General features: G+C 40.6%; 1 protein-coding gene across 1 annotated transcript; it reads right to left on the reverse strand.

Moving 5' to 3' along the window:
• Positions 1 to 395: 395 nt before the first annotated feature.
• LOC308083700 (riboflavin transporter 2-like) lies at positions 396 to 6,090 on the reverse strand. The gene is made up of 4 exons (XM_080426013.1): positions 5,882 to 6,090; positions 3,409 to 4,489; positions 1,947 to 2,070; positions 396 to 1,552 (listed from the first exon to the last, which is right to left on the reverse strand). The coding sequence occupies exons 2-4, from the start codon at positions 4,440 to 4,442 to the stop codon at positions 1,340 to 1,342; spliced, it is 1,371 nt and encodes a 456-aa protein (XP_080282139.1). The 5' UTR covers positions 4,443 to 4,489; positions 5,882 to 6,090; the 3' UTR covers positions 396 to 1,339.
• Positions 6,091 to 12,022: the final 5,932 nt, after the last annotated feature.

Consider the following 12,022-nt stretch of genomic DNA (forward strand, 5'->3'; position numbering starts at 1 on the left):
TGAAAATTAAGAATACCCTTTTGCTACTCACCAAAACAAAGACGGTTTTAATGTGTTGAAAGAAAGCCTACTCTCCTTGGTGGAAAGACTCAGCCCCCACCTTCTGTGTAAAATGCAAGAAAATATTTCACCAGAAGGAAAAATGTTTTAGTTACTCCACTGCGCCCCTACAGATCTTGTCAATAGAACAATTCCATTGACCCTTGGTTGTAAGGTTGTAGATCTGCTATTTGTGGTGCACAACTCCAGCGTGCAACTAAGTATAAATCAAGCACTAGCTTTCCATATTCTGAAAAACATTGCATTTTCTGAGTTGCTGTTTGTTTTGTGGAATGTTTTGATTTCTGTTATGGTCATTTGTGAATTTCTGTGATTTGGAAAACATGGCACAGTAGCACAGTAAAGCAACATTTTATTTACATTGTTCATATAATAGGACATCAGTAGATAACTAGCTGCATACAAAGCATATCATTTCATTACAAAATAAAAAACTTAAACTAAACTACGGATTTGATTTCTAGAGGTCCAAAAGAAGGCACATTTCAAAGCAAACAGTAACACATCTTAAGCTAAGAATTCCATAAACATTTGATGTACTTGATAACCACCATTCAAGTAAAAAGAAAAAAGAAGGTTGCTTTAATCTTGGTTTTTGTAACAATTTTTTTTTTACAATTTATTTTGTAACAATTAATTTTGTAACAATTTCAGCAACAAGATACAATTGATCATTGTCTTTGGGACTTTAAAAGTATGGTCTTGACACACTCATACTCATAGGGAACCAGCCCAGTTTCCCCCCACTGTTTGGTTCACAATTCAATAAATAACATAATCTAAATAAAAACAAAGATAAACCTTCTAACCCTGTCTGATACAGAACATCGTTTGAAGTGACATTACAGTGGGTGCATACTCAACCCCTGCTAAAAAACAAAAACAAAACTGTGTCCTGAACATAATCTGAATGCATTGGAACTAATGCATTGCTGTGTCGGGTGGAAATCTTGTATGTCCAAAACAGTTACTTTTCAGGAAATAAACTGTTCCAATGGATCCAATGTAGTTATTTAGTCACAAGCTCTTGTTAATACTTTGTTAAATATTTTTAAAAACCCACAGAACCACTTTCTCTTTTCATATCCCAAAAAATAGCAGATCTACAAGCTCATTTACAAGCGCCTTGCGACGTGTTGTGAGCATATATATATATTTATATTTATATATATATATTTCTTGCTAGTTTTGCTACTTTTGAGTAACAGCAATGATAGTCAGTATTCATCAGTAGTGTTTATAATTTGTCCAGTGGGCATGTGCAGTAAATATTCTGTCCCTACTTTAGGCACTTGGTGTTACAGGGATCACCTGATTTAAAAAGCCCATAAACACTGACCAGTGGAAACATTGACATTGCCCCAAGCATGGAGCCAAGCTGCACTACTGCCCCACACCACACAAGGGCACTGTGTCCTTCATCCCGCAGAATCACACCAATGATCACCTTTATATAGGACAGGGTCAGGACCATCAGGATCCAGGCTATTACCTACAGCAGAGAAGGGGTAAAAAATGCAAATATTATTCTAGATGTATTAGGGTCTATTGGTGACCTTATAATTAAAGGACATTCCATAAATGCTCTTCAGATATACATTTTATTTTGTGATCTTCTGTGTAGGCTACCCGTATTATTCAAGTCAAGAAACCATTAACCACTTAAGTGCTACATAATATAGTCTTTGCTGTAAGACAATAGCGATCAGCTTCGATCTAAGCACACTGCTATTTCTGCTATTTGTTTTATTGTTTTACTTATTTGTTTATTTTTTATGTCTGAAAGTTTTTGAAAATTTGCCTCAAATAGCCAGGTACATCATAACAATTAAAATCCTGTGTGTATACTATACAAAAATACTTTTCCTAATTAAATGAAGTCTTACTATAATTGCAGTTCCATAGGCAGTGTGCACCAGCAGCGGACAGGGACTCAAGGCAGCCATAGCCATGATGTAAGCTCCAAAGCCTGTCCCAACGATGGTCAGAAGGCCCATGAAGATGAGAGACCTGGAGACCAAGATGCAGAAGGTAAACATGTCAGTTTCAGGATGGTCAGTAGGTATACTTGAGGTGCAGTAGCACAGTGGTTCCTAAACACACTGGTGTGCCATGAGGCAAGTCCATGTGTGCCTTGGGATTTCGTGACAACCACACATTATTATTATTGCAATACAACTATACAAAAAGTTATGCATTGTTTTAATTTACTATCAGTACTTAGGGTCCTATCTTTCCTTACGTCTTACAGTATGTCAAAACATTTTAGGCATTTTTTACTATTTTGAAAAACATTTTTTAAATAGTTCAAATAGCTGAGGAATACAGGTGTATCTTGAGCTTTTAACTTTCCCATTGGTGTGCCTTGGGCACAAAACTTTAAAAAAACACTGCAATACAGTCTGACTACTGTTAGTGTTTTGAACGCAGTTTTGTTTTTTTATGGAAAGTTTGCTGCATTCAAGGCATCTAGGGGGAATCACCAATATGCTCCTAACAGTTAGAAGGGGTAAATGCAGAGGGCAAATTTAATGTAGGCCTGTGGAAAGTGTGACAAAAAAGTGGGGACTAAATTATTATTATAATTTATAAATATTACATAAGATACTGGTAATACAAAGACTTTGCAGCTTTGCACTCAAAAAGATGACAAACGAAGCCAAAGAGGCGTTTAGTTGATAGTAAATTGGGACAAAAAAACTGTGTTCATTGCATTTGTTTTACACAAGGACATCAAGTGTGTTGGACCACAAGGCTTATTATAGAACCTACCTGGAGCTATTTAAAATAGCCACTAGACTGGGGAACACCTCATAGTTAACAGTATTATTCTGAATAATTAGAAAGTAAATACAGTATTAGCTGCATGCACATTAAGGATGTGTAAGCTCCAGGGGTCATTAATATGTCCTTACACAGAAAAATGTGTCCGTGTCAAAGACTTGGTCTTGTCCGTGGCAAATTGTTGTTTGTCTTTTAAAAAAACATTATGATGTTCTTATTTTGACCCAATTACTGAATGTTTTCTTCAGAATATGTATGACACTGTACGGCATATTAGGAGTCCACTAGTGGTTATCGAACGTTTTATTTGCAAGGACCTCCATAACTCTGAGAGTGTACAAATGGAACCAAATTGACCCGTAAGGGTCCATTTGGTTCCATTTGAACACACTCAGAGTTACAGACCTGTTATGGTCATTCAGGGCTAGAAGAATATGTGTTTCTGGTAATATTATTGTCCACTCATTTTGTATGTCTGTGGCAAAAAAATATATTTTGACAAAAATAGTCCACCACAAGCCAGCATGGCGATGACCCCTAGCTCTGACCAGAGACAATGCTTACCTGACTGGCACGAACATGGCAATGCAGCAGGCCACGGGGTTAGCGACAGCTGCCATGCTGGCGGATAGATGGTAGGCCTTGTTTCCATACGGCAGACAGGAGTAGGACTGCACCGAGGGCAGCACAGCGTTGGTGAGGGCATTGACCCAGGCTAGCACAACAAAGATGAACACCACCTCCGGACCGCTGTACGTCCCCCTCCCGAAAGAGCTACGCCTCCTGGGCGCCTCCAGCGGACAGATCATGGGCTTCTGCTCGGCACTTTGGGTACGCAGAGACACCCCTTGCTCCGCCTTCTCCCGGACCAGATCTCCGCCAAAGTACAGATCGCTCTTCCTCTCCCGAGCCACGGCCGGGTGGTGGTTGAGAAGGGCGAAGGCCACTAGGCACACAAACATCATCGCGCTGAGGAAGATGAAGAACACCTGGGCGGAGAAGTTAGCGGGCTGGTAGACGGCCTGTAGCCCCCCGCTACCGCCCACAGTGGAGTTACCCAGTGTCCCGTTGTTGACCGTATCGGCCACGGTAGCGTTCTGACAGTGAACCACCCCGACCCCCTGAATCAGAGCGGCCATAGCGGGCACGAGGCCGCTAAGTCCTTCCCCTGCAAAGTACGTGGTGAGGTACTGAGGACGCAGCCTCATCATGAAGGGCAGAAAAGTCACAGAGGAGGTGCAGTCCACCACCGACAGCAGGAAGCTCAACACCAGCAGGGGGACACTGTGCATCGTCTCTCCTATTGCCACCGTGTGCTTCCAGAAGAAAGCCAGCAGAAACGTGGAAACAATCCCCAGTCCCACGATGGAGTAGATGACGGGCCGCTCGTCCAGCGTCCCCGGGCGGAAGCGGTGCATGAGGGTGACGAAGAGAGGGCCTACGTTGGCCATCTGGATGAGGACCGTGAGGTAGGAGGGCAGGTACCAGCCCTCTGGGATCTCCGGTACGACCAGGGGCAGCTCGACCCACATCCCGTTGATGGCCACCCATGAGCCCATGCCAAACAGGCACGCCAGGACGTGGGTCAACAGTGACATGACGAAGGCTTGAAGGATGGATATCAGCAAACACGGATTTACACAATCTGAAACGTGAACAAGGAACATATTCAGATTATGCACAACAAGAATGGGCACATCACCTAAAAACTGATTTTGGTAACATGTGTTTAGAACCATCCCTTATAAATAGTTAATAGATCATTAAAAAACTGTTAATGACTTGTTAAATGTTCATTAATAGTTGGTTAATGATTTAAAACCATAAATGGTTAACAAATCATGAACAAACTGATAACTGAATATCTAACAATTCAATCTTTATTTCAGACCCAGGGAGATCCATATCACAATTATGCAACACAACACAATAAAATAGCAGAAAGTAAAAAATAAAATAAAAAAGCAAATAGCCCACGTTGTTCAGTTTCTGACATACAAACATGTGCGCCAATGGTTCCACAGTCTAGAGGTGAACCTGACAGAACTGTGTGTAGGGTCCGTTATGACAGCGATTATGTTATTTACTGACTCAGATGCCCTACACATAAACCTGTACATAAGGTTACGTAGCACAGTAGAGCAGGTGGGTACCCCGACACTAACAAACATCTGGCTTGCTCTGGAGCTTCTTGGAGCTCTCAGCGGCAGCCTCCGTTTTTTAACAGTTTTTGAATGATCTATTAACTATTTATAAGAGATAGTTATTCTAAAGTGTTACAGACATTTCAGACATTAAAAATGTAATGTTTCTAAGAATCAATGCTCGGTTCACACAAGAACCGTTTGGTGCTTTGTAAGAGAGCCATGTTTAAATACCATGTATGGTGACAACGCATAAAAAGAGTTATGATGAGTCATGAGGTTTGGCCGAACAGGTTTTACCTAACAGATCTGATGAATACTTGACATTGCTGTTCACAATGTGCCCATGAAGCTTGAAATGACCTTCCGCCTCTTTATCTCATTCTCTCTATTCCCCCAGGGACCCACCACCACTTCTTCTATAATCTCTAATACTATTTGGCATAGGACCTTTCACCCACTTACACACTTGAATGTTAATGCCAGACACACTCAAATTATGTGCTGCATATCACTTTCTTTAGAAACAGAAGTTAGATAAAACTGAAATTTTCCTGCCTAAAATGTATATTCATAATTAGTTTTACCTCTAATTCCAATCAAGTCAAGTCTGTTTTATTAGTAGTATAGTATAGCAGGGAGACACAAAGTGCTTCACATAAATACATAAATAAATTTTAAATGAAGCCATTTCCAAGCCATTTTGATAACCTTCCCTGTTACATTTCAGCATTACGTTACATTATATTGCCTAATCGACAGGCTTGCTCAACGTGTGGTACAGACGGACTTGAAAAGGCTTGTGGGTGCTTAGATAACTATAGCAACCCTGTAGCCGCTCTATACGTTCCTAGTCAATAAAACACAAAGTCCCGGGGGACACCGTCACCTACCTCGTTCAGAGTGGAGTCAGGAAGAGACTATACGTCCCTCATCCCTACACTGCTAACCTCTCACACCATTGTGATCAATACCATTCTTTTCGTTTCATCAGCCGGCAAGTGCATGTGTCATGTGTTATTATACATTCCCTACCCCCTCCTTCTACACACACACACACACACACACACACACACACACACACACACACACACACACACACACACACACACACACACACACACACACACACACACACACACACACACACACACACACACACACACACACACACACACACACACACACAGGCTATACACACTGCTTCCGTGTTCTTAATGCCCCAGACAGGGAGGGACTACGCAGGCGCACTGTGACACTTTAATGTTGTGCTATTGGAGGCTTCTGTTCAAAATCCTTGGGCCATGTGCTCTTCCTCTGCCTGTGACACCAGGCCTGATGCAGAGCAGAGTAAAACATAGGAGCAGGAGACGCAGGGGGAGGGCTCATACACCACATCTAGCTCCTCCTGTTCTCCCCCCTTCCTCCAACCAGCACATGTGACCTTGGGCTCTGCCCCCCCCTTATTTACCAGGAAGTGTATAGGTGGTAGTGTGTGAGTCGTGTGACTATGAAGGAGACAGCTGCTGTTAACTGTATACCTCTCCAATATGTATATATATATGCACACACTCACTGTAAAATCCTCAGTGTTAATTTAACTCTTGAGAGTGTGCAAATGCACAGTAAATATAGGTCACAGAGGAGTTACATAGAAGCTACAAATAGATAGCCTACGTCGACACTGAGAACGTGACTGTGTATGTTATGGCTGTAGATAGTTAATGTTGTTACTGTTGGGTCCTTTGTAGCTGTAAACTGAATCACAGACTTGTAGGTTTCAAGGCTTGTGCTCAGAATGATGTTGAGTTGTCCTGATTGAGCTCTGTAGTATGCGAGAACAGGCATAACTCTGGAGTCGGATGATTATACATTGAAGCTGAACCTGATTTCTCAACTGAAAAGCTTCATTATGTATGCCTATTGTAGACAGTAGCTTTCAAGATAGCTGTTCAGAGGGCCAAGGGTTCTTCATACTGTACCTGTGGTAAACCTTATACTCCTGCATTTGTGGTTCTGGATAAACCCTTAATAAAAGGATCCCTGGCTAATAAGCCTTATATGCCTTAATACATTATAATTGGCCTATATAACTAAAATTAGAAATTAAAAACACCTTAAATATTTTATTTATTTTAGAAATAGTTTGTCTTTCACTCAATAGGGGCCACTCCCGTCTCAAGTTGATGATGTCAACCAACGTAATACTTCCTAAGGTTAATAAAAGCATCAAAGCAATATCTTAAATACTTTTTATTAGCACATGCATTCCATACATTTCTGGGCATGGACAAATGACATCATCAACTTACGACGGGACTTGTCCCTATTGAGTGAAAGATTAACTATTTCTAAAATAAATGAAATATTGAAGGTGTTTTGAATTTTTATTTTATTTTATAGAGGGCAATTATAATGTATTAAGGCATATACTGTAAGGCTTATTAGCCAGGAAATCTTTTAAGTCAGAATGTGTTTGTGTTGAAATACAACATGAAATATAGCAGACTCTTGTCTGTGATCTCAGATGAGACTTTGGTTGCAAACAGCAGCAGTACAACTATGTAGGCCTAAGGCTCACCGAATTCTGGTTGACCACAGCCACTGCATGTGGTGCAAGAGCTGCCTAAATGTTTTAATCACTAATAAATACAGCATGAAATGCAAACAATTCAAAAGAATATTTTTGGGAAATGAAAAATGTTCCCAAAGATCAAACCCACAATGAATTCCAAACTTGAGAACACTTTGATCATTTAAAAAAATACAATCTTGCAGTGTTTTGTGTTACTGTGGCTATCTAAACCAGGAGAGTCAAACCCTTACATACATACATACATACATACATGCATACATGCATACATAGATACTTGCATTAGCTTCTCATGGTGAGGTAACAAAATGACAGTTACACAACTTTCAAAAATAACCACATTCTCCACATTACCCCCAGACATTACTCTAATATCCCACACAATAAACACCTACCTGGATGTTGACTCCTCGTTGGGGTCGACTATACTGAAGGTTGCGATGCTCGCCTGCAGACACAACACATAAGAGTGCAATGTACAGTAACAGGACAGTGACCTTCTGCAGGTTGTAAAATGTGTCTATGGTAGCCGTTGGACTGCTGTGCCTAGTACGTTTATATTTCACCGTTGGTTCTGATTCACCGTCACATGACCACAGCCAGCGATCGGAGGGGGTCCAGCCTGAGAAACAATCCCAGACTACAGGGGTTGGGAGGAGCTGGAAGGGAAGAAGGAGAGAAGGAGGTGGATGAGAATAATCTACTGTAGAGCAGTGGTTACCAAACTTTCTAGCTCGAGACCCAAAATTTAAAACGAGTGAAAATAGCAGATCTACAAGCTCACAACACGTCACAATGCGACGTGTTGTGAGCTTGTACATACATACATACCTACATACATACATACATAGTATACATACAGTGATACTTGCATTGATACTTGCATTAGCTTCTCATGGTGATGTAACAAAATGACAGAGTTACACAACTTTCAAGAATGACCATTCTCCACATTACCCCCAGATATTACTCTAATATCCCACACAATAAACACCTACCTGGATGTTAACTTCTCGTTGGGGTCTAGTGAAAACTAGTCAAAATAGCAGATCTACAAGCTCACAACACGACACAATGCAACATGTTGTAAGCTTGTAGATCTATTTTCAATACTTCTTAACTGTATTTATTTCCTCTAATTAATGGATTCTTTTTTCATGGAATTCTTTTGAAAAAACGTTTGAATTTAATTGTGAAAAAGTGTACATTTTAGGGGATTTTTTAAAATCTTTTGAAATAATATTAATTAAAAACAAAATGTAGGAAATAAAAAATAAAAGGGTATTCACTTGCGACCCATAAAAATTGGTCGCGACCCACATATGGGTCCCGACCCAAACAGTGCTGTAGAGGGAGGCAAACGAGGGAAAGAAGGTGAAACATTTCTGGAAGCAATGGAAGAAGGGAACCAACAGTTTTTCTGAAGGCTCACCTCTTGGTTAGAGGGCAGGTGTACAGCTTAAACCAAGGGTTCCCAAACCTTTCCATGCCCAGGACCCCCAAATGGCTCTAGTTGTAGCTACCGTACCTTATTGTGAAATGGCCTTAAAAAGACAAAGCAACGCGTCACGCTGTGAGCTTGTAGTTCTGCCATTTTCACAATTTCCGAATATTTTTTAACTTTTCTTTTTTACGATGACATGCACTGAATAATTGTTCTAATACAGAATTTTCAATGACCCCCCATCCCCCCCTGTCTTTCCCCTGTCTTTTACCATTGGCCCACCTGGTGCCCCCTGGTGGCACCCCTGGAGGCCACGGCCCCCACTTTGAAAACCACTGGCTTAGCCAACCATAAGACGACTCTCGACAACGGCTTGTGATGAGTGTGGGTGGATGCTGGGGCTCAGAATGGCTTTTGTTCAGTGCAAATTCCATGTCAAATGAGTGACCCCCAATGGGCAGCAGCTTGACTGGGTGCCATTTGATTTGAGTGCCCCAGCACCCACCTCTGTGGAATTATTGACCCAAGTTCCTGTGTTGAACATTTGCCCACATCGCTTTGTCTCAAACTTGTACGGTATACCAGTACATTGCGCCCCTTCGACATTCTCCTAACAACATTTTGAAGGGCATAAATACAAAGTATTTTTCATGACACCCAAAGCCCTTTACTACTGTTAGATTCATTAAAGCACCCTGGCGGTGGGATTAAGGTGAATGTCGGGACGTTCAAGCTGTGAATCTTCCTCACTGCCAAAACTCAATTAAAAAGTCTATTTCTTCCTGTCTCAGAGAAAGCAATTATGCAGGAGTCAATAAACTGCCAAGAGAAATATGTGCTGCCATGCTGTTTAGCCGTTTCCATAGCACACCCTTGAATTGTTTTAAGCTTATGTAAACTTGCAGATAGTTTAGCCAAGGTCACACTTAAAAGTGAGGTTCAGCATTATTGTGTCGATTCAGCAGCTGTGTCTATTTGTTTTATTATCAGTGTGGTGTGTTTAGCCTGCCAGATTGAACATAATGTCTCTTGACACTGCATTAGAGCAAGCCTTCTTAGCTTGTGGGTACTGCATTTTCAAATATTAGTTATAATGACTTTTGGAAAACAGTTGGTGATAAATAATAGAGGCAAGAAGTTCTTGCGTACGTGTGAGTAAGTGAATCGGACATAAATGTTAAATGTATGTAATCACAGGACAGTATGTGATTCACCTGAGGTTGTATGTGAAACTGAACTAATTTGACCTACAATAAAATAAGTGTGGATTATTTTACTGAAAGTAAATACAGTACAATGGACCACATTCTTCCCCAATAGCTTGTCCCTGTATTATAATTACAGAACAAACAGTTCTCTGTTTTGGCACAGTGAGTGAGATTGAAGGCTTCATTCACTTCTTGGAAATGTTAAACATTTCCAAGAAGGCAGGTCAAACTGAGGATTCTTTTTGCATTTCACTTTTGTTGGTTCAATGTTCACGGGATGTGACTTTTTCTCATGTGTGGATGCTACGGATGCTAATACTGAGATTATGTATGACCTTCTAAAATAGTGTTTCTCAGCAGGGCTGTTTCTAGACATAATTATCATGTTACCTTGTTACCATGGTAACACGGTAACATGATAACATGTTACCATGACGGCCCTGTGGCAGGGCTATCAGACCCTCTCACAGCACTGTGTGATAGGGATGTCAGTAGGCTATCATGGTACTGACCATCAGAGATGGGCAGTATTTTAAATGCATGTATTTGAAATACAGTACGTATTTCAAATACTTTTTTGTATTTTGTCATTTGTATTTGGCTGGGACGGGAAAAAAATAGATGTAACTTGAATCAAGATACTTTCAGATGTTGTATTTTCTGTATTTTAAATACAGAAAATATATATGTTATTATGTCATTTTATGCTCAAATTGACATATTTTAAACATTTACAATTATATTGTGGTATTAAAAAGAACTGATTGGTTCTTGAGACAGACTTCCTATCACCTTGCCCCAACTAGTGAATAAAGCCTCGTGGACATTTCCTCATGCATTAAAGATAGTTTACTTTTGTGATAACTACATTACTGCATAACACATGCATGATCAGACAAGCTTAATATTTGATTATTGTGATGCTATGTGTCAGGGTCCTGGTGTCAGTATCCTGGTGCCAGTATCCTGGTCAGTATCCTAGAGTCAGTATCATGGTCCTGGTGTCAGTAAAAAAATCGGCATTGACCGTTTTTTCTCATTTCTTTCGGGCGATTTTTCAGCCGATTATTTTTTCTTTCTTTTTTTGAGTACCCAATGATTTCCTCTTTCTGTCTGTTTTTTGCCTATCTGTAGTTTAGAACACCGATCACAGCTTCCTATGTCCATGAGCAAGTGCACTGGTATCAAACACAGGTTCCCTATTCTCTAAATATCAGCATCGGCCACTGAAAATTCAAAATCGGTTGATCACTGTCTTCTATGGCGCTTCCTATGGTGCTTCCCTCTTCTATGGTATAGTGGGACTGTGTGTGCAAAGTTTCACAGCAATCGGATGCTGCGTTTATGATTTGTGGTATTTTGTTCAAAACGGGCCACTCCTGCAAACATTGGAAGCCAATCTTAGCAATCAGGATGAAATATGAAAAATCTGACAAACACTTCTTGATTAAGTTTTTGAAGTTTGGACAAAATCTGTAGAAGTAATATAAACAAATTTGTTTCACAAAGATCGGCCTGCTGGTGGCGCTATAACAGGCCGATGTGATAAATTTGGGGCAGAGGTTCTTCCTTGGTCTCCAGGTTATATGCATGCAAAGTTTCACGCCGATCGGTCCAACGGACAGACAGGGTCTAAAAAATAGAGTCTCCTCCTGGCGGAGAAAATAAAGCTTACATTTGAATCGGGTGTGGGAGGCAGTAAGGGACCTGGATAATTTTGATAGGGGACACTGGCCCCAAAAAAGGTTGAGAAACACTGTTCTAAAGCATATTTTCATCCATTTCCACT

The sequence above is a fragment of the Gymnoscopelus braueri genome, assembly GCF_963280865.1.
Source record: "Gymnoscopelus braueri genome assembly, chromosome: 4".
Lineage (NCBI taxonomy): Eukaryota > Metazoa > Chordata > Actinopteri > Myctophiformes > Myctophidae > Gymnoscopelus > Gymnoscopelus braueri.